The following is a 27,518-nucleotide window of genomic DNA, read 5'->3' on the forward strand; positions in this document are numbered from 1 at the left end:
GAGAGCACAAGGTGGTGGGTGGAGTAGTGGCAGGCAGAGGGAGAGGGAGAAGCAAGGTCCCTGCTGAACAAGGAGCCCATTGCTGGACTCTATCCCAAGACTCTGGGATCATAACCTGAATCAAAGGCATATGCTTAAGGAATGAGCCACCCAGGTGCCCTAAGATTGTTTCTTTCACTGTATTTTTCAAATCTAATTACAATACATCTTGGTGTTGGTCTGCTTTTGTTGATTTTGTTGGGACTTCTCTGTGCCTCATTGACCTGGATGTCAGTTTCATTCCCCAGATTAGGGAAGTTTTCAGCTATTATTTCATCAAATAAATTTCCTGTCTTCTTTTCTCTCTCTTCTGGGATTTCTATAATATGAATGTTTGTTGGAGTTCCTGAGTTCTCTAAGTGTATTCTCGTGTTCCATAATTCTTCTTTCTCTCTTTTGTTCAACTTCATATTTTCCATTATGTTGTCCTCCAAATCACTAATTCACTCCTGTTTCTTCCAGCCTGCTGTTGATTGCATCAAGCCTGTTTCCAATCTTGTCTATTACATTCTTCATCTCAGATTGATTCTTTTTAAACTGTTTTATCTCTGTTGTAAGGGTCTTACTGATGTCTTCTGTTTTTTCTCTAGCCAAGTGATTATCCTTATGATTATTTCTTTGGATTCCCCATAAGGCTCATTACTTATATCTGTTTCACTTAGATCTCTGACCATGGCCTTATCTTGTTCTTTCATTTGGGATAAAATTTTCTGTCTTTGCATTTTGTCTAAGTCTCTGCCTTATTCTTTGCATTTGAAAAGCCAATTATGTCTCCTGCTTCTGAAAGTAATGGCCTCATGAAGAGGTCATGAGGTTTCCAGAGCCTGGTGCCTTGGAAAGTGTCTCAGGTATGTGCTGCATATGCTCTGCTCTTGTGTTTTGGCTGCTCTATCCTTCCAGCCATTTTGCAGAGGATCTCTTTGCCTGTTGTGGGCCATTTTTGGTCCCTCGCCAGAATGTGGCCAGTTTTAACTAGGTGTGCTCTGGTCTGCTTGTGAAATGAGACCTGAACTAACTCCACCAGAACTGGGGCCTTGCATAATTCTGGTCAGGTGACATGATGTGAGCATGATTTTGTGCTTTTCTTCTCGGAGGTGGGAGGACTGCTGCTCCAGGACTGAGGCAAGCTTGACTGAGAAGGGCAGTCCTGTCAGAGTGCAGGGGGGTGGGGCTTGATGTTAACACATGCAGCAGTGAATGTTCCTGCTGTAACAACACAGGTGGTTCTGTGTTTATGCTGAGGGGTGGGGGAGGGAAATGGTACCAGTCAGCACCTTTGTTTCCAGAAAGGCAACTCCATGAATGTTGCCTCTCAGGGACAGCCTCTGAGAAGAGTAAATCATCTTCCTGCTGTGTACAACAGGTGCTCTTTGGATCACTGTTTCTGCACTGTCTGCCCAAGTACTGTTTTCCTACCTCCTCTCTAGGAGCAGTGCAGTGCCCTCAGGGCTCTATCCTAGCCAAACCCATTGACCTTTAAAGCTCCAGTTGTCAAGCTCTTCTGGTTGCAAAAACTCAGAAAATTTAGCCTCATTTTCCAAGCCAATGACTTTGGGAAAGCATTTTCCTTGTGCAACCATCCCCCTGTTCACTCCTCTCAATCTTGCCCTTCTCTGAGATGATGGCTCCTTATCCCTCTGCAGCAACTGGCATCTGTTTCTTCCCTGAACTCCATCTCTGCACTTTCTACTGTCTTTAATGTGGCCTCTTCTCTCCCTTTAGTTGTGGAGTTTGTTCTGTTTGTGTTCAGGCCAATTTCTGGGTTATTTAGGATGAATTGATAGTTATATAGCTGTGTTCATGGGATAAGATGGGCCAAGGGTTTTCTCCTCTGCCACCACCTTCCTCTCCCCCCAAAAGCTTCTTATGTAGTGCTATTTCCTTTTTCTCACAAGTCTCTGGAAATAGGGTAAGTCCTTGTTCCTTCTTTTAGCTTCCAGGTGATTCTTCCCACTTCCTCCCTTCCAACTCCAGATTTCCTGTCATCAGACTCTAACATTCAACTATAAACACTGAACTATACCTCCCTGCTGCATTCATACCTACCCTGATTGACATTCCTCATTTCCAATGATTCCAATTCCTCATTTCCTTTTCTCACTTGTTTCAACAATACTCCTTCCTGTCTTGAATCATGGTTATTTTTAGTTTAACGAGAAATGAAATCTCAAACTCCATAAGTCCAAAACTTAACTCTTATAGACTGCCTTACCCAGTCTTTCTCCTCTCAATTTCTTTCTTCTCATATGACACATCTAATCATTCAGGAAATTACATTAGTCTTCGAAACATCTTTAGGCAGCCTTTCAATTAACTGGTCTATTTTCTGTGCAACTACCAATTTTTCTGGTGGCATTTGAACTTACAACTCAGAGGTTCCTACCTATATCCCAGGCTCCTTGTGACTGCATTCTAGATTACACCCTCTTCCACTCTTCTATCCCTGGAGGAAGTCACATTCCCTTTATATTAAACTATATATAAACATAGTATATTGCTATCCATTTCTTCCACCCTCCCTTCCTGTAATCTCCTCACCATTATGGATTTATATAACTATTTATGTATTGAATATTATTTGAGTGGGATGGAAATAAGGAGATAAAATAAGAATTAGATAAATATGGTTCCTTATTCTACTCTCTTGAACCAGAAACCCCATATCATCAATAGGGCCTCTTGTCTTTTAAAAGTCTTTAATCTTTAATGGACACATGAAAAAGTATTCATCATCATTAGCCATCAGGGAAATTCAAATCAAAACTCCATTGAAACACCAGCTTACACCAGTTAGAATGGCAAAAATCGACAAGGCAAGAAATGACAAATTTTGGAGAAGTTGTGGAGAAAGGGAAACCCTCTTATACTGTTGCTGGGAATGCAAGTTAGTGCAGACACTTTGGAAAACAGTGTGGAGGTTCCTCAAAAAATTAAAAATAGATCTACACTATGACCCAACAATTGCACTAGTCGGTGTTTACCCCAAAGATACAGATGTAGTGAAAAGGGCTATATGTGCCCCCAATGTTCATAAGCAGTGATGTCCACAATAGCCAAAATGTGGAAAGAACCAAGATGTTCTTCAACAGATGAATGGATAAAGAAGATGTGGTCCATATACACAATGGAATATTACTCAGCCATCAGAAAGGCTGAATACCCAATTTTTGCATCAACTTGGATGGGACTGGAGGAGATTAGGCTAAGAAACAAGTCAAGCAGAGAAAGTCAATTATCAAATAGTTTCAATTATCTGTGGAACATAAGGAATAGCATGGAGGACATTAGGAGAAGGGCAAAATAAAAGGGGAGCAATCAGAGTGGTAGATAAACCATGAGAGACTGTGGACTCCAGGAAACAAACAGAGTTTTAGAAGGGAGGGGGAGGTGAGGGGATAGGTGTGTCTGTTGATGGGTATTAAGGAGGGCACAGATTGCATGGAGCACTGGGTGTTATATGCAAACAATGAATCATGGAATACTACATCAAAAACTGATGATGTACTGTATGGTGGCTAACATAACACAATAAAAAAAGAAAAAAAGAGAAAAGTCTTTCATTCTTTTATTGTAACCATAAATGACAAAATAATAATATCAGTAGATTTAGTTTTAAATGTGTATCTTGAATTTTATTAACCCAATTTCATAACAGAAGCTACTTTTAAAGGCATCATTCTCTAAGATGAATTATGGAAAATTATATTGTGTTCTAACTTTGGACACCATGGATAGGATAAACATTGATTTCAGAAGGTCTCCTGAATTTGGGAAAAGTTCCCTCAACAAGGCCTGATACTAAAGAGTTTTTCTAATATCATCCTTTCATCCTTTGACTCAGACACTTGTTTTTCAGAGTTTAGTCACCAGGTTTGAATTGCTTAAAAAAAAAATCCAACAATCTTTGCTACATGATTTTTAATAACCTGACTTAGTTTTTCAGTATTCTGAACAAAATGGGCAAATATAGGGCTTGAGTAATAAAGCTGAGCAAGTGATGGCTTATTAATGAGTAATTGATTTTAAAACAATCATGTCTGAAAGCAATAGGAAAAGTTAAAGAATAATTCCTAGAATTAGAAGGTGTGGGCTTCTTTCATACAAAAGTGATACATTTGAATAAAATAAATATTCATGTAAGCAAGATAAGAATTTTAGTCTCTAAATAACCTCAGTATCAATCAGAAGTTTGATGGAATTAAATAGATGTTTATAATAGGAAATTTTTAGAATCATTTGGAAAAGGCGATATGGGAAATATACTCTCATTTCACATGAGTTTAAAGAGAAATTTCTATTTTCACATAAAAAATAAAGCTGGCTCTAATATGCTGTTTTGAAAATTATTATAAGTGTCTCTCTGAGAAAAATCTCAAGTGTCATGGATGCCTCAGAAATACCATCACTGAACATTTTTTTTATCTTGAGCAAAAACAACAACAACAACAAAAGACACCAAAATTTGAGGTTCGTAAAGATAAGAAAAAGTTACCCTCTGTATCCCTATTGATTTTAAAAACAATTAAGTTGTAGTGAATTCTCCAACTCTGGGAAACATGATATAATAGGGCATCATAGTTTAGTTTTCAGTTCATCATCATTCAAGACTTTGGAATTTTGGTGCATATCTTTGCAGTCATTTTCCTTCCCTGCAACTTTTGCCTCTATAAGCACAGTTCCTGAAGAGACATTTTCACCAGGTAGACGACGTTTCTTCAAAGTAATTAGGATTAAAAAGGCTGGAATATAGCTTATTCCTCTTAGAGCTGATGGCAAACCAAGATAGATGTATCTATCAAAAAAATGTTAAAACATATTAAATCTTACATAGTGTGGTGAGTACAAACTAGTATTGCATATCTTTAATTATTAATATTTTGTTCCCATGAGGACAATAACAGCTAATTATTTTGCATGTCAATTTTATATAAGCAACGTTTTTTTTAACTCACTTATTCTAATGTTTGTTAAATTTTATTTTTTGGAATTTTTCATCCAGAAAATTCACACTTATTTTCTCCTTTTCTAATCTTTTAGGTTTGTAAAATCTTTTTACATTAAATTAAACCTCTAATTTAAATGAAATACTGACAGCGATAGCAGTTTTATCCCAATATCTAATTAAGAATGCTCCCAAAGAAATCATTATCAATTGTGATTTCTACTCTGTGGGGTTTTTTTGATGACATTAATCAAGTTAAGGAACTTCCTCTTCTATTCTGAATTTGCTCAAAGTTTTAATTATGAATATGTAAAGTATGACCAAATTATTTTTCTGCATATAGTTAGCAGAATATCAAAGATCTCACCCCCCCCATTACTGTGTTAATCTATTTGGTTAATAGATTTTTCTCATATTGAACCATCCTTGAATATCTAATATAAACTCTATTAGTGAGTGTTTTATACATTAGATTTGATTTGTTCATTTCTTATTTAGAATATTTGCATGCATAGTTATAAGTAAAATTAGCCTGAACTTTTTTCCTTTTACTGAATTTGTCTAATGTGAATATCAAGATTGTACTATTTTTGTAAATGAATTGGAAAATTTTCTTTTTTTCCATTTCTTAGAATAACTTGTTTTGTGCAGAAATCATTGGTTCATTGAAAGTTTGTAAAACTTGCCTTAAAAGAATCTGGACTTGGTGCCTTTGGAGAATGGTAATTTTGAAATGATTCATGTTTTTAAATAGCTATGAAAATATTCATGTTTTCTATATATAGTAAAATTTTGTAAGGTATACTCATCTAGAAAACTCTCTATTTAATGTTTCCGAATTGCTGTATCTATCCTTTTATATTCTTCTTAGTGTTTATTTGTGTCTCCTCTCTGTCTTCCCAGATAACTGTTATTATTATATTTTAATCTTTTCAAAAAACAGTGTTTTACTTTTTATGACCTCTATGGTATATAGTCTATTAATTTTACCATCTTTTAGTTTCATCTTTTTACTTCTAAAATATTCTTATGAAACACTTCAAGAATGCAGACAAAATAAATTAACTAATATTTTTGCACTTACCACCCAGGTTTTCAAAATGATTAAATTTTTCCATTTTTGTTTCAGGTCCATTCAAAAGAAAATATTAATATATTAAAATCCCATGTGTGGCCCTATGATATTATCTTCTAGCCCTCCCTTGATGTAAGACTATGTTGAATGTTATGGATTTTCTTTCCAGTTTATTTGTACAGTTTTACAAAGTATATATTAATAGCATATATAATTTATATGTTTTTTACATTTTAAATAATTGGCATATGCTATACTTTTTTATTTTGAAAATTTCTCTTAGCCCCTGATTTTAAAATTATGCTCATATGCACAGTTCTACAGTTCTACTTTTTTTTTTTTTTTGCACCACATTTCAATTTGTGAACATGCCACAATGTATTAATCCAGGTCTATATTGGACACTTATATTATTTAACTTTTTTCTAATATCAACAATACTGCAATAAAACTTTTATGTCTCCTTGTGTACATGAACAAGAGTTTCTCTAAAATATGTCTCAGGGTTGTAGAGTACACAATTTAGTAGATATTGTCCAAAAGTTTTCTTCATTAGTTTTTACTCATTACTAACATTCTTCATTATCAACAGTGTCTTCTATTATAAATAAATTTAAAAATTTATAGTCACATTTGCTCATTTCTTGCTATGTGGCTTGTGTTTTTGACTCAAACCCAAAGAAATAAGGATCAGAGATATTAAGCTCTATTGTTGCTGGTACCTATCTGCTATTGGTCTAATTGCTATTTCTTTGTAAGCCATCTATTTATTTCATAACAGGTTCTTTCTATTTATCTTGAAAGTTTGTAATTTTACTCTAGTATGTCCATTTATATTTATTCTATTCTATTCTATTCTATTCTATTCTATTCATATTTCATCTTTGTTATGAAAATTCATGTCACAAATACCAGGAAATTCTAAGCCATAAATTCTTATATCTGACACTTCCTCCATTCTCTTCCTAGAATTTTTTTTTTGAGGTGTATACTTTGTTAGTTGATCTTTAATATTATTTAAGCATTCATTTTTGTTGAAAGAATAAATGTATAGCATTGAGATAATAAAAGGAATCCTAAGTATGTAATAAATTTCAAGCCAACCTAATTAAAATGAGAATTGGTGAACTGAAAAAAATAATTTCCCAGAATGTAAATCAATAATCTAAACTGATTCAACAAAATGAATGCTTAAATAATATTAAAGATCAACTAACAAAGTATACACCTCAAAAAAAAATTCTAGGAAGAGAATGGAGGAAGAATAGAATAGAGTTCTTTTGGTATTCTCCTTTCTGCTTGATTTTTCTTATAATTTGTTATTCATTTTTAATGGACATTATGTCATTTATTTACTATTTTTAAACCTATTGTGCTGGTTAAGCATACTTATTTTAAAGTCTTTATCAGATTATATAATTTAAAACAGATTAAATTATATTAAATTTAATCTGGAATGAAGCCATGTTTCATCTGGTAATTAATGTGCTTTTTTTTTTTTACCATTAGATTTGTTCATGTGTTTTTAAGTTTTAGCTGGCAAAACTAAACAATTTTGAGTATTTTGTTGTTGCTGCTGACCGTCTGGTGTTCTTTCACTATATTTATTTTTCCCAAATCTCTTTTACAAAGAGGTTTGTATTAGTTTCCTAGGGCTGCCATAACAAAGCACCACAAACTTGATGGCTTAAAACAAAGTTATTCTTTCACAATTCTGAAGGTTTGAAATTAGAAGTCAAGGTGTTGGCAGGGCCAGGCTTCCTCTGCAGGCTCCAGGAAAGAACCCCTTCTTGACTCTTCTTAGCTGCTGGTAATTGCCAGCAATCCTTAACATTGCTTGGTTTGTAGATGCAACACTGAAATGTCTACCTCTGTCTCCATGGTATTCTTCCTGTATATCTGTGTCCTTGTGCCTCCTTTCCTCTTCTTATAAGGACCCTGATGATTGGAATTAGGACCCACTCTAACCCATATGACCTTATTTTAATTTCACTAATTCAAAGACTTATTTCCATATAAAATCATATACTGAGACTATGGGTAGATGTGAAATTTTGAGGGACACTACTCAGCTCAGTCCAAGGGTGTTGAATACCACCTCATGGATTACAACATTGAATCTGGATCTAATCTCTTGACTATTTTGAAGAGCTTTATTGTTTCTGGAAGCCGATCATCCAGAAACCACTGTACATTTTTAGGTTTAGAGGTTTTGCATTCAGCCTTTGTGCTCAGCTCTATTTAAGCCTTTATGTTTCTGTTCAGTTTTTAGTTCAGGAAAACTGAATGTCCAGAATGATGTTTACATAATCTTTGAAACCAGATATATCCCTTTGGAATTCAAGAGATATATTGTATCTATTGTTTTTATTTGAAACAGGAAATATGTCAATACATAACTTAATGAATTATTTATCAGATTTTTTTAAATTTATTCAAACTTGCATTGTCCTTTTTCTAAATTCTGAGTTCACTAATTTCCAGTCTTTAAAAAACATGTATACATTTAAATTTATAAATAAACTTTTGAGTACTGGTTTAGCCTTGTTCCAGAGGTTTTCCTATTCAATGATTTCACTGACATAGAGTTTTTATTCCTTCATTATTTTTTATAAATTATTTATTCTTTAGCCTATAATTAATTTCATATGTGAGATTTTGGCAACATTTTATCATAGATTTCTAATTGCATTGCATTATGGGCAGAAAATAGTGGTTACATGGTTTCAACACTTTTTTTTTTTTTAACTTTGTGGCATTAGACTTAGTTGTAATAAATGTTTATTATAGGCTGGATAAATTTTCAATAGAAAATATATTCCATTGGTTGAGCTTTTTAAAAATTGATATATATCTACTAGATGATTCTTGTACAGTTTGGTGGTTCACACTTTTCTCTATCCTAAATAATTTTTGTCTATATTTTCTATTCACTTGTTGGGAATGTTTGTTGAAATTTTCCATTCTGATTTATATTTCTTCCTGTAATTTTGTGAGCTTTTTGTTTTATATGTTTGAGATTAAGTTGATAGATATATATGGGTTGATTACTGGTATATATTATTGATAAAGTGTTACTTTTATTATGAAGTAATATCCTTCTTTAACTCTATTAATCTTTTTCACTTTTTTTAAATTTTTCATTTTTTTAAAGTAGGCTCCACACCCAGCATGGAACCCAATTCAGGGCTTGAATTCATGACCCTGAGATAAAGACCTGAACCAAAATCAAGAGTTGGATCCTTAACCAACAGAACCACCCAGGTACCCCAATCCTTTTCATTTTAAATTTCTATTTTGTCTCAGACTCATTAATATAACCACAGGAATTTGATTTACTACCTGCTTGGTATATCTTTTCTGACCTTTATCTTGAACATTCCTCACATATATTTTTTATGTTGTGTCTTGTAAATAACATATAGCTAGAATTTTGAAAACACTGAAACTCACGTGAAAGTCACTATCTTTTAAGAAGCAAGTTCATTTGCTTTACATTTATTGTTAAATCTGATATATTTAGGTTTATTTTCTTAATTTATTTTGTATGCTTTTATTTTTCTATTTCTTAGTTCCATTGAATTTCCCTTAATCCTTTCCTTCCTTTCTAAGTAGCTTAGAATAAATGTAAGTGGCTATCCTTATATCCTTACATTTTTGGTAAAATTTAATCAGTAATTCTGTTCTTAAGAACTACAAAAGAGTTCTAGATTTTACCTGGATTTTGAGCTAACAAGTTAGTCTGCCCCAGTTGCATGGATGCTGATTCAAGATACAAGATTTCCAGGTTAGAGACACAGGACTTTTTTACTCACAGTACAACAATCAACAAAAGCTGCAAATTCAGGTTGGTTTTCCTTAACCTTCAAGTCCGAAAGGAATCACACAGTGAGAGACCACATGGATTTTGTGCACACAGTAGGTTTGGATCATGGCTAAGGATCCCTAAGTTAAGGAAATCCCATTCTTTTAAGTGGGCTACAAGCAAATCTGCCAACCTTTACCCTAGAGAGAGTTAATATTTTTATCATCTTAGACAGCAAACTCAGTTCTATAGAAAATAAACCTCACTTATATCTTCCAAGGTCATTTATTACTCAAACATCCTTGAGAAGATAGTCCACAGCAGAAATGTAAAAGAGACCCATGGAGAACTGTCTACCAACAATGCCCACCTCCTATTTCTAAGCAATATTAACATCTGGTGAATGTTCTCATGAGTACACTTTATCGGCTACTCTAATTAACCTCGCAGAGTTTGGTACCAAATATAATTATTTTGTCTGAGATAGCATTTAATTAAGGCTGCTATCAACAGGAATCCTGGCAGCAGACTTAGGCCAATCTACATTAGGGGACTTTGGGGTTTCTCAACTGTGAAGCAAACACATTCTGTGCACAGTTTGTGCCTGGGCCCACCTCCACTCTACCCCTGCAGAGCTTCAGGGGAACAGAGAACTGATGAAAACGTGAGTCTCATGCTGTCTGCACCCTTCACAGCTCTTCACATAGATCCTTTTACTAATCAACATAAGACCTTAGAGAGTTTTAAAGAATGCTACATTGTTTTTTAGTAAATGAAAACGTTTTTCGAACTGCCCCTGTCAAGAGAAATTAATACAAATTCAACAGTTCAGGTCTCCAAATGAAAAAGAAATACGAAAATAGAGCAAAATGGAAGTGTTTGTTAAAAAACACATTAATATTATTTTGAGTTTTGTTTAAAATCAGACTCATAATAACAAAAGAATATATATTCTGGAAACACAACCCAAAGTAGTCTAGTATCTGACAAAGAAAATGTTACACATAAATGGTACTATTTTATGTACAGTCTGCGCCTAGAAAACAATTCTTCAAAAAATGTATTATCTTTACCTGAAGTTGGTAGAATCATATATCCTGCATGCCCCTGACTCACCACATTTCAAAATTCCCCAATGTAAACATGTGGAATCCACTAAAGCTCCAAAATATATAGGTGCAGGAATTCCAGCTACAATTGAAGAGAGGAGAAGGAAAAATCCATTAACAAGGAAAGGATTAAGGCACATTATTTTGTTTGGAAACATTTTAATTTTCTCTATTTGTAGAACAAATAAAATTTAACAAAATATGAATAGAATGTTCTGTTTTATTTTTATAAATTAGAAAGTACTTTTGTAATAAAGTTTCTAAATTATAAAAGATAAGTAATATAATATATAAATGCAGCATAAAATTATTGATGTATAAAAACATTGAATTAATGATTCTTTATATTTTTTTCCTGTAGTGTTTTGAACCGATCATGTATACATTTTACTTCAACAAGGCATTTTTGTTCATTTGCTTTTCAAATCTTCTAATAGATGAAAAATAGAATTAAGTTCAGATAGATCTTTTTCAAGTAAAAGGGGGAGCTTCTCCATGTCTTATTGTACCACATTCTCATTTAAATTACAAAGTGCTGCAAGCAGAAGAGATATTTGCTAGACTATTACTCTGGGAGAATAATTTCATTTACTTAGTATTTAATAATGGTCTGATGCTGGAAAAAAGAATGATTTTTACCAAATACTCTTGTGCAAAATGTATGTAACCCCACACCAAGAGACTTCTCTTCAGGCTTGATGCACCTAAAAAATAAGTAAATACACAAATAAAATAGAAGTAGAGATTTAAACACTGTCATAGTTTTTTTTTTTTTAACTCTTTGTATGCTGGTAACACACTGGGCACTAGAAAATTGTTTTGCATGCTCAGGTCTTGGTTATTCAAGAATAATTATCTAGTATATAGCCTACAGAGGACCTCTACTTCTGGTCCTTGGCATTTTACCCATCATTTTTTGCTCATTCATTTCTATCAGAGAGTTATCAAAGAAGAAAATATTTCATATCAATTTCTATGCCAATATCCACTTATTGACATGGCAGTTCTTCATTAAACCTTCAGACTAAAAACAAAACTATGCAACCCTCATTGTATTTAAGTCATTTGTATTGACAAAATACAGAAAAGCCAAGAATTTGTAGAAGTAAATGTAAGGCAGAAAGAAAGCAGAAATAAAAATTTTCAAAGGAATATAAGAAAGAAATCCAAAGCAAACACATTTTCTGTGATCTGGTACTGTTTTGAGTCACACAGATCTCTCCATTTTCTCCAAAAGTTCCACCGCTTTTGCACTGTTGCCTGAAATTCCTGTATGTAGAAATGGAGACTACAATTCCCCAGTGGCCCTTTTTGTGTCCCACTCACTCCAGCACCAACATGGCTAACTCCCCAAAGAATTCACTTAGAGAAGTCCACTGCATTCCCTTCCCTTCCCTGATTAACTCGAAGTTGAGAAAATAAAATCTGCTTTCTTCACAAAGGCATACAATACATTTTTACCATTGGCATTTTCTCAATGTAAGTATTTTACTAAATTTGAAAAATCTCATAATTTGACCTAGGCATTATCTTTCTGACATATAGGTTACTTAGACAACATCAGTGATTTATTCAGAAGGTAGTTAACAAAGCCAGGAGACCTAGCATGATCCCCTTAGTCCTACGGTTTCCATTTAATATAGAAATTAGGGCATTTAAATTTTACTGAAAATTTTTTCCTTCCCCTCTATCTCTAATATAGCCCTTAATGATCTCACAGAAGCATGAAATACTAATAACAAAGAAATTATTTAAACTGTCAGAACAGTTTAAATTGTTCTATGAACACGATCATTGATTTGTGTTGATAATAACATAGTGTTATTGTAATCACTTTCATTGATTGGTGTTGGTAATTTCTAGAATTCAAGAATCAGAAAATTAGCATGCAAATCATGCAAAAATGCTGAGAGAAATTGAAATCATTCTTTAAACTGTCAGATAGCATTGATGTTGTGCCCCTTTACCATCAAGGTAGAAGATCCAGGGAAATTCCACAAAAATAGAGAAAAACACAAGTATATTAATAAAAACCTGGGGATTAAATTCTACAATATGGTTCTGGCAAGAGATGGGGGAAGAAAATAGAGACATGAAGAGAATCTGATTAGGTACTTGTTTTATTAGAGAGTAGATACTAGTACTAAAAAGTTTTGAAGTTGATAAATAAAACATTAATGTAGTTAAGAATTTCAATAATCAGGTTTAACCATTTGAAAGATACAGCTTTCAAAGCAGTAGCAGAACATCCAATATACATAGTAGTTCCCCCTTATCTGTGATTTCACTTTCTGTGGTTTGAGTCACCCACAGCCAACCGCAGTTTAGAAGCAGATGGTCCATGGACTGGAAGATCAAAAGCAGCTGAATGTTACAGTCCCTGTATCACAGTGCCTATGTCATTCACCTCCTTTCATCTCATCATGTGGGCATTTTATCATCTCATATCATCACAGGAGGAAAAAGGGTGAGTACAGCGGCACCTGGATGACTCAGTTGGTTAACTGTCTGCCTTCAGCACAGGTCATGATCCCAGGATTCTGGGATCGAGCCCTACATTGGGCTCCTTCCTCGGCTGGGAACCTGCTTCTCCCTCTCCCTCTGACTGCCACTTCTCCCACTTGTGCTCTCTCTCTCTTTGTCAAATAAATAAAATCTAAAACAAAACAAAAAACGGGTGAATACAGCACAATGATATAATAGTGAGATAGACCACATGCACTTAACTTTCATTGTTGCAATTATTCTATTTCATCATTAGTTATTATTGTTAATTTCTTGTTGTACCTAGTTTATAAGTTAGATTTTATCACGATTATGTATATATAGGAAAAACACGATAGGTATAGGGTTTGGTACTATTCATGGTTTCAGGCATCCACTGGAGATCTTAAAATATATCCCTTGCAGATAAGGGGTTCCACTGTACAATGGAAAGCAAAAAAGAAGCAAAAAGAATGTAAAATCAATAGGCTGTATTAAGTAAAATAGTAAAAAGAGCTTTGCCACAATAATTATAAAATACATAAATGGGTTAAGTGTACCAATTTTAAAGATTTTTTTAAAATTTATTCACTTGAGAGAGAGACAGTGAGAGAGAGCATGAGCGAGGAGAAGGTCAGAGAGAGAAGCAGACTCCCCATGGAGCTGGGAGTCCGATGCGGGACTCGATCCCGGGACTCCAGGATCATGACCTGAGCGGAAGGCAGTCGTCCAACCAACTGAGCCACCCAGGCATCCCTGTACCAATTTTAGATGATAAAATCATACCCACAGATTATCTATGAAGCATAAAGGAAGATTAAAAACTGAAAATAAAGGGAAAGGAAAAGATGTAACAGGAGCAGTGAACCAAAAGAAAGTTAGAACTGCAATTTTAATAAGAAACAAAGTATAATTCCTTGAAAGAAATAGTTAAAAGATAAAGAGAATTAAGTGACGCTAATAATAGAAGTACAATGACCAGAAGCATATAATCCTACAATATAACCTCCAAATACTAAATTAAAAAAAAAAAAAAAAAAACGGGTGATGGGTATTGAGGAGGGCACATGTTGTGATGAGCACTGGGTGTTATATGCAACTAATGAATTGTTGAAATCTGTATCAAAAACTAATGATGTACTATATATGTTGGCTAACTGAACATAATTTTAAAAAACTGACAGAATTATAGTAAGAAAATTAGCATGCAAATCATGCAAAAATGCTGAGAGAAATTGAAATCATTCTTTAAACTGTCAGATAGCATTGATGTTGTGCCCCTTTACCATCAAGGTAGAAGATCCAGGGAAATTCCACAAAAATAGAGAAAAACACAAGTATATTAATAAAAACCTGGGGGTTAAATTCTACAATATGGACAACATGTGCCCTCCAGTCCAAAGCAATATTTAGAGATTTAAACACCTATCCCTGAAAAACTGATGAATTACATTTACAAAATTTCAATAATAAAGTACTTTACTTCAAAAGATCTGAGAACTGATACTCAAAATGCGGAAGTTACCTATTCTTTTCAGAAAAACGTGAAGTACTCAAAAAATGCACTAGGCCCCAAAGAAAGCCTTGACATCCCACCTTCCCAACCTGTAATCTTTCAGATTATGTTCTCTAAACATAAAAATGAAATAGCAATAATAAACGTATATCTATAGAAAGTTCTAAACAATATGAAAATTATATAATGTGTTAATAAATAAGCTTTGGTCTGGTGGGGCAAATCCTAACAGAAACTGCAAAATAGTTCAAAATAAACTTCAAAGAAAATACTAATTGAGGCATAAATAAGTAATAGTTGGGAGAAAATGTGTAGTTTCATCTGTAGCAGTCAAAATGAACAAATGATCTAAGTATTAAACTCAAATAGTTAGATAAAGAACAACAGAACAAACCTAAAAGAAAAAAATTAAAAAGAGCAGAAATACATGAAATAAAGATTAACAATGAGAACTGATTCTTTAAAAGAAGCAAAATAAAAATATGCCTCTGGCAACAATGATCAAGAAAAAAATGATGAAGGAACAAAAAAATACATAAGAAAAAAGAGTAAGGGGTGCCTGGGTGGCTCAATTGGTTAAAGCCTCTGCCTTTGGCTCAGGTCATGATCCCAGGGTTCTTGGATCGAGCCCCACATCAGGCTCTTTGCTCGCCAGGGAGCCTACTTCCTCCTCTCTCTCTGCCTGCCTCTCTGCCTAGTTGTGATCTCTGTCAAATAAATAAATAAAATCTTTAAAAAAATAAATAAATAAAAAATAAAGAAAGAAAAAAGAGTAAACCTTTTAGATATAGCAGAGAATATCAGAATGTTGTATGCTTGTTAGTGAATAACTAACAAGCATACAACAGGTATAAGTAGAAATGGAAAATGTGAATATACACTAACATTGAAAAAGTGGAAATAATAATCAAATATCACTGTCCAAATCAGTCCAAAGTATAAATATTTTTTACGGTGGATGTATGTAACTTTCAACAGATAGATATTTAATATAAGTAGTTCCAGAAATTAAAAAAAAGAAAATTTATAAATTCATTTTGTGGGATCTCAAATGATTCCAAAGCAGAAAAAGAATAAAAAAATAGTAGGTCTGTTTTACTTATCAAGATAGATATAACAATTTTAAATAAAGTAGTGTTTAAGCAAAAAAGTAGTGTTTAAGTAGTGTATATATAAAAATATACCATAACTTGGTTTTTCTCATCCATGCAATCAGTTTATTAAAAAAAAAAAAACTGTTTTATTTTACTACACTAAAAATAGTGAGTAGAAAAATTATAGAATCATAGATGCAGAAAAATACAATTAATAAAGTTTTGTACCCATTTGATTATTAAAGACTTAGAAACTATATGAAAACTATATACTGAAAATCTACAGCAAGTATCATAATGGAAAAATTTATATGGTTTCCATTAAGATTAGAATACTCACTATCACCACTCTCACTTCAATCACCACTATCATTTAGCATAATTTTGGAGGTCCAAGTTGATGATAAGAAAATTTTAAAAGCCTAAGATGTGTAAAGGTTTAGAAGCGAAGAGATAGAACTCTCCACATTTGTACACCTTTCTATATAGAAAGCCTAACAAAATAAAAAAATTATTATAATAGGAAAAATTAAATTAAAAACTAAACTTCAAAAAATAAACAGCATCCATCTAAATTAACAATAACCAACTTGAAAATATAAGAGAAAATAGGGCCACTTATCATCACAAATAAAATACATACCAGTATGTATTCATACAAACATCCATATCCATGTGTAGATATATGTGGATATATATATGTTTATACTTGTGAATGATATAATCTTATATATATGTATATATTTGGATATGTGTGTGTAGAAAGAGTAAAGATGACAGTTGTGGGTGGGTGAGGAAGAGTTACCATATGGGATATTAACATACACAATATCAAAGTAATAAAATCAATATGGTACCAGTATGAGAGCAGACAAAACTGTGAAATAAGAATAAAAGTGAAAAATAGCCTCATGTAATATTAACACATGAGATATGATAAAGGTGGTACCACAAATCAATAGAGAAGGGCCCTCTTATTTATACTGATGTTGGGAAAACTCCTTTATTATATGGAGAAAAAATAACACTGAACATCTGTCTGCCTTATACCACACATAAAAATAGACTTGCAGTGGTTTAAAGAACCATATGTAAAAGGTGAAACTATAAATATTAGGATAAAATTTAGGTTAATATATTTATAAATTAGGAATGAAAAAACACTTTTAAAATATGACTCCCCAACATAAAAATCCTAAGACAAGAAATTTCAGTATGATAAATTTCAGTATGATAAATTTCAGTATGACAAAATTTAGGATTTAATTTCATAAAAGATACTGTGGAGAAATTAAAGATGAGAGACTAAGAGATAATTGTATCCTGTAAACAATATTATATTAATATTTATAATTTAAGCGGAATCATCAAAATTGCCAAGAAAAGTGTAGGAAATATAACAGAAAATGGACAAAGAAAATCAAGAACCATCTTGAAGCAGAAGGCTAGAGCTAAAAAAAAAAAAATTGACAGGATGCTTAAACACACTAAATCAGGAAATCACATATTAAAACATCAGTGAACTACCATTCTAGACCTGTTAGAGTGGTCAAAGTCCAAAAGTTAGATAATTCCAAGTGTTGTGAGGCTGTAAGTGTAGGAACTCCCTCGCAGTAAAGGTGTGAGAATAACTCATAAGTACTAGCAGTACTTTGTGAATTTATGTATGCCTGTGCCTTATGAACCAAAACAAGATTTACAGCACAACAGCTCCTGTGTGAATATAAAAGCATATACCAACAAAATAAATTAGCATTTTACAAAGGACAATGGACACAAAGGTCCATTTTACAAAGGACCTTTAAGATCATATAGCTATCATATTCATGTGGGTGCCTATAGTAAGAGGAAGTGAAAAATGGAATGAAAATAGCAAAATAAAACAAGAATGAAAACTTGTCCCAGCCTATGAGAATAATGTGCTATGCACTGAGAATTGTAATTATCTTAACTCTGCCTCTAAGTTCCAATAAAATACGAAGAAAAGAGAAAGAAATGCAAATTTTGTTCACTAGGAATATCTGTGATTGTTTACTAGGCATGAAGAATGCAGGAATTCAATGAACACATGTGTATGACACCGAAGTTTGAACTGGAGCTCTGTAGTTTCCTAGTTTGAGAAAGCCCTTCATCATTTGTCTCTCATGATAGACTTGTAAGAAGAGTTGAACATTTATTGTTACACCTAGTTTTTTATTTAAAAAAATGAAGCTCAGATTAAGTGACCCGTTTAATGTCCTTTAGATAGTAATTGGTGATGCTTTACACTCTGATGTCCTATAGCTTGAGCCATATAAAATGACTGCTAGGCAACTACTCTTTTTTTTTTTTTTTTACTGGGGTCCTTTTCAGAAGAAGTTTATTTTTTTTTAATTTTTTTTTATAAACATATATTTTTATCCCCAGGGGTACAGGTCTGTGAAACACCAGGTTTACACACTTCACAGCACTCACCAAATCACATACCCTCCCTAGCCTCAGCAATCAGACAACAAAAGGAAATTAAAGGCATCCAAATCGGCAAAGAAGAAGTCAAATTATCACTCTTCGCAGATGATATGATACTATATGTGGAAAACCCAAAAGACTCCACTCCAAAACTGCTAGAACTTATACAGGAATTCAGTAAAGTGTCAGGATATAAAATCAATGCACAGAAATCAGTTGCATTTCTCTACACCAACAGCAAGACAGAAGAAAGAGAAATTAAGGAGTCAATCCCATTTACAATTGCACCCAAAACCATAAGATACCTAGGAATAAACCTAACCAAAGAGACACAGAATCTATACTCAGAAAACTATAAAGTACTCATGAAAGAAATTGAGGAAGACACAAAGAAATGGAAAAATGTTCCATGCTCCTGGATTGGAAGAATAAATATTGTGAAAATGTCTATGCTACCTAAAGCAATCTACACATTTAACGCAATTCCTATCAAAGTACCATCCATCTTTTTCAAAGAAATGGAACAAATAATGCTAAAATTTATATGGAACCAGAAAAGACCTCGAATAGCCAAAGGGATATTGAAAAAGAAAGCCAACGTTGGTGGCATCACAATTCCGGACTTCAAGCTCTATTACAAAGCTGTCATCATCAAGACAGCATGGTACTGGCACAAAAACAGATACATAGATCAATGGAACAGAATAGAGAGCCCAGAAATAGACCCTCAAATCTATGGTCAACTAATCTTTGACAAAGCAGGAAAGAATGTCCAATGGAAAAAAGACAGCCTCTTCAATAAATGGTGCTGGGAAAATTGGACAGCCACATGCAGAAAAATGAAATTGGACCATTTCCTTAGGCAACTACTCTTTACCTATTGAAATGACCATTTCATACAGCTTATACAAGGGAGTTCCTACACTTACAGCCTCACAACACTGTCTTTTTTTGTGTTAAACAATGAGAGGCTCACATAATTTAACTGCAAAAAATAAAGGAAAAGTTAGGAAGAGAAATTCTGAAAGGTGAATATTCATACTCCTGAACTATAAAATTTTGTGAAATTCAACGATGCCTGATATAGAACTTCTATTAAGTGATACATGAAAGCACTGAATTCTTAAATAACATAGGCTCCAAGTGGCTTTCTGAGAAAAAATTACCTTAATAAAGGGCCAAAAAGGAATCCAAATAAAGAAAATGATTTTTGTACCTTAGGAGAACCATATATCCAGGTATGGCAGATAAAGAATAAATGAAACTGCCAACTGCTGACAAGATTAAAAAGTACTGAAGCATCATGGAACAGTCATGTCCTTTGTCACACAGTCCAAGAACTGCAGATGCATTTCCTGATGTTTGAATGCAGCTACAATTTTGGAACACCTGTGTGAAAATAATATATTATCCTATTTAAGAAAGTAAAATTTTAAACACAAATCACAAATATTTTCTATATAGCCAGCCAGATCAAGATAGAGACTATTTATTCCCTTTTATTCTCATCTCGATTATGGTCCCTATCAGGATTATAGCATAAAACAAGACATGGAAAGGAGGTTTTAGAAAAATGCATTTCTGGGACGCCTGGGTGGCTCAGTTGGTTAAGCAGCTGCCTTCGGCTCAGGTCATGATCCCAGCGTCCTGGGATCGAGTCCCACATCGGGCTCCTTGCTCTGCAGGGAGCCTGTTTCTCCCTCTGACTCTGCCTGCCACTCTGCCTGTGCTCGCTCTTGCTCTCTCTCTCTCTGACAAATAAATAAAATCTTAAAAAAAAAAAAGAAAAGAAAATGCATTTCTTTCTAAATATGTGAAGTAAATTTGCAATAGCTCAGATATTCTAAAGTCATGTCTTTTAAAAATATATACTGTTTTGTTACAACAGGAAGTATAATAAAGTTGGCTTCAGAACACTCAGTGGAAATATTTAGATACTTACGAATAAAGCTTTATTTCAAAAAATACAGTTCATTTCAAAAAAACAGAGTAAAGTCAATCCTTTAAAAATTCTTGTATGTTTCCAGGTTTTCATAAGAATTTTATGAAAAATTTTTGAAAGTTTTACTTTATCACCAACCAACATTTTAAATATTATAACATTATTTAGGCAAAGAAAAAAAAGGCTAATTCCATCTTCTTAAAAAGCTGTCAGAACGTGAAAAATATAGAAAGGGAGAAAAAAAAATGGCAAAGCAATTAGCCGGATAATGGAGATAAAAACCACCAACTTCATCTCAATGATAAAAATATTTTAGTCCAGAATATTTTTAAAATGAATTATCTGAGTAGTGACATTACTACTATAAAATTAGAGATCAGTGATCAGTGCCCACTATATTCAAAAAAATTAAAGAAAAAGATTAGTGGTCAGACATTATGGAGTTAAAATAAGATTTATGGAATAAAAAGTAAATTAAATGAACATTCAGAAAGACTTCAATTTTACTTTTATCAAATGAGGACCCAGTTCATGTTGAAGTTTTCAATGCAATGCATAAAACCAAAGTTCTGTAAAAAGACCAATAGAATGTGTTACCATATTTATTCCTGCTCCAACAGATGTCTCACAACCAGCAAGACAAGCTGACATATATGACACACCATTGTTTCCACACACAGGGTCCCATGTTTTAGTTGGACAGTTGCAATCCCTGTTACAATCAGCAAGGATGGTATTTCCCACATATAAATCTTGTTGCATTCTGAAATGATTTAAAATAATGCATGAATGTTGAAAGACTATTAGAGCATTTTCTTTTTCTTCTTTTCATCTTAATCCAAGATTTTATTTCCTCTCCTCCCCAAAGTAGAAACAGGAATCTTCCCACTATCCACGTGTGGACTCAGCACTAAGCTCTGGCATTAAAAAATATCTGCTTTGGTGACCACATAGCCACTTTTCAGTGATTTTCTTCAGATAAAGAAATAGCCCAAACAGGCATTAACTGAGTGCCTATCACATAGAAGGTGCTTTTTCAGGCATTATTTGAACACAAAAATGAAGATGACCAAATCCCTGTTGTTGATCCATATGGTGGTAACAAGAGATCTTATGCTTGAACACAATTTTGAAGATCAGAATCTATAAGTTCAATTTGTAATGCAGCTAGTACATTTATCTTTAGAAAGCTAACTACTTGAGTAAACAAATACATTCTCCTAGTATAAAGTATGTGCAGTGGTCACCAAAATGGCAAGGTAGGTTGTTGTTGTGGAACAGTCTCCCTCCCAAGAAGACCAATTAGCAGCTATCCATAGTTAAGATACCCTAGTGAAAATCCCAGAACCTGGGGGTGAAGCTAAAGTACCCCCCTAGATCATGAAGACCTACAGAGACCACATTGGAATGGTACAAGGAGCAGATGCACTCTAAACAAATTGCCCCACTGCCAGCTCAGCATAACACCACACTGGGAAGGCCTCCCTGGGTCTACAATTCTGCCAGTGGGAAGAGAGAACCCAAGGTGGACATCAAGCTCCCTTGGCATCGTGAGATGTTTCCCAGGAGGCCCATTCAGGTCTCACCTCACGAGGATCACTGGGAGAATCTGTAGGCCTCACTTATGAGGAATTAGATAAAGAAGGAGAAAGGGGACAGGGATTATAGCAAGCAGCACTCAGATCTTGGCAGACTGTATTACTTGCAGCATTGACCAAGTACAGATCCCAGCCTATGGTACAGCTCATCTACAGAGCTGAATGGTGGCTTCTTTTGGCCAAGGAGCTCAGCTGGCACTTCTGCTTGATTTGGGTACCTAGTCAACAGGCCATGGTGGCCGTGGAGACAGTTCAACTGCCCCATTTGAGCAGAGAAGCAAACTCACAGACCTGCCTAACTACTGAGCACAGCCTCCAGTCTTACCCATCCAGAAAGCCTGGCCAGAGAACCTAAGCCAGAGTCCATCCTATAGCCCTGCTCAGTCTGGGAGCCAAGCTAATAGCCCTGCTCTACTGTTAAATGTAACCTCTGGCCCCACATAACCAAAGAGCCTGAACAGTAACCCTGGGCAACCTCAGAGCCCAGACCCAGCACCACCCAGCAGTATAGCCCAGCCTTCGGCACTACCCGAAGTAGTAGTGAACACAGTGTGAAGCCTTGTTCAGGCAGGGAACCTATTCAGTGACTCTACCCAATCATGGAGCAGAGCTTGCAGCCTCACCTGATGAGAGAACATGGATAGTGATCCTACCCAACCAGAGGATGCAGTTTCTAGCACCACCTATCTCTGGGATACAGCTAGAGGCCTCTCTCCTGAAGAGGGCCTGGCCAGCAACCTTGTCCCAACAGTAGAGCATGGTTAGCACCTTGTAAAGCTCAGCCTCAACAAAACATTAGCAGAGAAATTAAGAAAACAATCCAATAATTGCATCAAAAGAATAAATACTTAGGGAATAAATTTAACCAAGGATGTGAGAATATGTACACTGAAAACTATTAGACATTGATGAAAGAAACTGAGGAAGACACAAATAAATAGAAAGATATTCTAAGCTCATGGGCTGGAAGAATCAATATTGCTAAAATGTCCACACTACCACAAACAATCCGCAGATTCAGTGCAATCCCTAAACAGATTCCAGTGTACAACTGGCATTTTTCATTAACATAAGAAAACAATTCTAAAGTTTGTATGAACCCACAAATAAGTAGCCAAAACAATCTTGAGAAAGAAGAACAAAGCTGGAAGTATCACACTTCTGGATTTCAAACTGTTTTACAAAGCTACAGTAATCAAAACGGTATGATATTAGCATAAAAAAGAGTCACAAAAACTATGGAACAGAATAGAGAACCCAAAAATAAACCATGCATATATGGTTAATTTATAACAAGAGAGCTAAGAATTTACTGTGGGGGAAAGGATACTCTCTTCATAAATGATGTTGGGAAACTGGACCACTATCTTACCCAATACACAAAAAATAAACTTAAATGGATTAAAGACTTAAATTTAAGACCTGGAGCCATAAAATTCCTAGAAGAAAATGTAGTGAGTGAACTCTTTAACATCAATCTTGGCAATGATTTTTTGGATTGACACAAAAAAGCACAAGTAACAAAAGCAAAAATAAGTGGAACCACATCAACTAAAAAGCTTCCAGACAGCAAGGGAGATCATAAACAAAATGAAAAGACACCCTATGAAGTGGGGGTAAATATTTGCAAATCATATAGGTGTTAAGCAATTAATATCTAAAATATATTTTAAAAACTAATACAACTCAATACCAAAAACTAAAATCTAATAAAATCCAATAAAATCCAATACCAAAAAAGCAAACAACCTGATTTTAAAATGGGCAGAGGATCATTTTAAAGCCTTTTGACTAAGACCAAGTATTCAAATGGGCAGAGGAACTAAACAGAGAATTTTCCATAGAAGACATACAGATGGCCAATAAGGAAATGAAAGGATACTCAATATCACCAGTCATTAGAGAAATAAAAATCAAAGCCACAATGAGATATCATCTCACATCTGTTAGGATGTATTATCAAAAGTCAACAGAAAACATTACTCTGCATAACCCTCCTATAAATTCAGCTAACCCTCAAATACATATCCAAAATTATTCAATGATAGAGACAGAATTAGACAAATGAAATGTGTGAATTTACATATGACTTAATATATCATGTGTTAGGATTCAGTTATGCTGGATGTGAGCCCATTGTGGAAACATATAAAGGTGATTGAGACTTTATAGGTAATTCTTAATTTTACCTGCTTATGAAAGTATAAAGTATATGGATCATATATCTTAATACAACCCAAGACTGTTGGTAGTTTGTTTGATATCCACTTTAATATCTATTAGTATCATACACACACACGTGTGGTTATAAACTCACTAACCCTATGATATATTCCCAACCTCTTTAATAAGCCTAGAGCCTGGAGGACTAGGCTTATAATTGATAGATGGAGAAAAGATAAAGACCATGGATTATTGTTGTGAATTCTAATTAGCTAATGATCTGGTCATGGGTAATCATTGAATAAAATACATTATTAACTATATCCATTAGAAATGAATGAACATTATGAATGTTAGATGAACATTAGAAATGTATTCATTAGAAAACAACATACCCTTTATAAGTGGTGGTTATGCCAGCAACTGAAGAATTATCACAGATCATGAGAAAACACAAAAAATGGAGAAGATACTCAATTAAAGATAACCAACATCCTATGTGGGCAGCTTGTTTGACAGTAATCTTGAACTTCTTCATAATTAAACCACCAGCTATATATCCAATGCATATTGGAGGTAAGTTATAAATGCCTATAAATGTAAATAAAATGTTATTTACAAAGAGACTTAGCAAAAGAACAAATATGATAACACTTATCTAATATGTCTTACATAAGAAATCATTTAGATCCAGCTCACAGTGAAGAAAGATGATTGAATTTTATTCTCCATTTAGTTAATATATCATATATATATATCATGCCTTAGGTTGTATTAAGATATATGATCCATATACTTTATACTTACATAAGCCGGTAAAATTAAGAATTACCTATAAAGTCTCAATCACCTTTATATGTTTCCACAATGGGCTCACATCCAACATAACTGAATCCTAACACATTATATAAACTAAATATAATCTCACATCTGTTAGGATATATTAACTAAATGGAGATAAAATTACGTACAGAGAGATTTTTAAATGCCCGACAATGTCAAAGTATTTTGAAGACTGTTATCACTATTCTTCCTTTAATTATAGTAGGTTGTAAATTTCTTGTATGCAGGGGTCATATTCTACATTTCCTTCTAATGGTTCAGGTAGGAGTGACAAGTCAAAGTTGGTCATTAGTTTATGATTAATATAATTTTGCGGTTGTTTATACCCACTCTAGATGTTGAGAATTTGACTTAGTTCAAGATACTTTGGGAGATTGCTGAGCCTGTGATTGTCAAGTACGTTTACATTTCATGTCTCTCTCCCTAGAAAAAGGGGGAAACATCAAGAAAAAGGAAAAGACAGTGCTCGGTTGCATCATTACAATGCCAGGGTAAGTGAATCCCATCAACATTTTCTTGGGAGACTGGTTAAAAATTCATTCCAGGATACCACACCAGATTGTCTAATTTAGTATGTTTGAGGTGGGCACCAGGTATCTGAACTTTTAACAAGCACTCTGGGTGATAAGGCTGCAGGCAGTCTGGGAAATTCACTTTTCAAAATAGTAAAAAGCTCTCACGGGAAAGCCAAGGTGGAAGAGAGCCACTGGAGGTAATGTGTGGTCTTGGGAGAAACAGAATGCTTGGGCTGTAAAGACGCCTCAAACCACCAGAGGGCCCAGGGAACTCAGGAATTCATAACCTGGAGTTAAAAGAGTAAAACTCAGATTCCTAAGGAATTAACATTGTTTTCCTTTTTATGTTAATGGTTTGCTTCTCCGAAAATTATCTCTAATCCGTACATTCCCCAGGATTTCCAAAAATATTTTGAATGTGCATTCTGACTGGAGAAAGACCAGAAAAGAAAGCCAGGATTTCCTGGCTTCTTTCCTTCCCTTCCTTGTTGATTTCCCTGGAGAATGGCAGGGGGAAATGCGCCAGAGACAGAAACATCTCCACATATATCATTTTAGGAGTTTGCTAGACCCATCATCGTCACACTGTTTACCCTTTCATGGTTAAAAAAAAAGGGGGGGGAGGGAGGAGCTACTGATAGAGAGAAGAATAAACATACCAATTAGAAAGATTGCATCTGAAGATGATTTTCCATATTGCTGTTCCAGATATTTAGGCATGAAGGTGAACATATTAACAAATGCATTGAACTGTACAATGCTAATTAGTATGAAAAGCATATAAATTGGGTTGCATAGAAGACTTTTCATGAATGGTAAAAAATCTGAAATGAAAGAATGACAATAGTGTTAAACTAGCTTGACTTTGCATTTTGAAAATGACTTTTTCTAAAACACCAACCTCCCATTCAAATTAAGTTTTTCGTTTATGGTGCACATACTTGTTTTTGTTTTGCTTTGCTTTATTTTGTTACCTCCTGAAAGCTAAAGTTATATCACTTTGTTACCCTCTGCAAGTCAGTAATGCAGCTGACTGTGCAGGGAGCAGAACACAACTGTTTTACCATCACTAAGTCACTATTGTGTCTTAAGGAAAAACTGTAACATAATCCAAATATTGTCTGTGTTCATACCAGTTTCTTTTTTTTCTTCTTTTTTTCCTTCTACTAATATCCTCTCTTTTCTAGAGATTGCCTAAAATGAAAGATGTTTGTTCTGTTTTTTAAAGCTTAGAAGGAGATCAACCTGATAAAGTTCACACTCAAATATTGATATTATTGTTCCTGACCATTTAAAATATGTGGGAATTTATGGTATATAATTTTCTCAAGTGCCAGGTATTTTTCTACTTCCACAGAATGACAGTTTGGTCCTTCCAGTAGTTCATACTGGACACACAATGAAACCACCTAGGGATCTTTTAAAATATAAACTCCCAGATTCTACTCTCTGAGATCTTGATTCATTTGGTACTTACTTAGGATTATGTAAATGTTATAACCCAAACTTGCTGCTGTCAGTATGGACTGACACAGCTCAGGGCCAAACTTGTGACCCATTTCTTGGAAATGTTCCAAATTCATCCTACCACCATTTTAGGGGTAAAGTCTCACCTATAATTACTTTTCACTTTTCCTATCTTCACATTCTTTGTCTTGATTTCCTTACTTACTGTACATTTTTTGCCCAATAAATTGGCTGGAATCCAAAGGATCCATAAATAAATTCAGAGAGAGAAGGGTGCATAGCTTAATGCAAAGAAACCTATTGTAGCTGTAGAATTCCTATTTATGAATAAAATACATGGCAGGTGAGAAGTGCTCAGAGCACTTTGGAGATTTTTAAGTTGTCCATGTTTGTTGACATCTCTATTCTAGTAGACAAGTCTCAGTAGTTCAAATCTCTTTTCTATATGTCACATACTAAGTTCAGCTGTTCCCTACTT

At 34.2% G+C, this 27,518-nt stretch overlaps 1 protein-coding gene across 6 annotated transcripts in view; it reads right to left on the bottom strand.

Annotated features, from left to right (window-relative positions):
- Positions 1–3,586: 3,586 nt before the first annotated feature.
- Positions 3,587–27,518, bottom strand: part of SLCO1A2 (solute carrier organic anion transporter family member 1A2) — a 121,741-nt gene continuing 97,809 nt past the window's right edge. For all 6 annotated transcript variants that reach the window (XM_082740644.1, XM_082740641.1, XM_082740642.1 and 3 more), the window contains 7 exons: positions 26,233–26,397; positions 24,611–24,806; positions 21,052–21,217; positions 19,729–19,901; positions 11,610–11,674; positions 10,935–11,052; positions 3,587–4,831 (listed from right to left, as the gene is read on the bottom strand). In XM_082740644.1, the coding sequence (XP_082596770.1) occupies positions 4,612–4,831; positions 10,935–11,052; positions 11,610–11,674; positions 19,729–19,901; positions 21,052–21,217; positions 24,611–24,806; positions 26,233–26,397 (1,103 nt within the window). In that variant the 3' untranslated portion in view covers positions 3,587–4,611. The remainder of the gene's footprint in view (positions 4,832–10,934; positions 11,053–11,609; positions 11,675–19,728; positions 19,902–21,051; positions 21,218–24,610; positions 24,807–26,232; positions 26,398–27,518) is intronic.

The sequence above is a fragment of the Mustela nivalis genome, assembly GCF_964662115.1.
Source record: "Mustela nivalis genome assembly, chromosome: 7".
Classification (NCBI taxonomy): Eukaryota; Metazoa; Chordata; class Mammalia; order Carnivora; family Mustelidae; genus Mustela; species Mustela nivalis.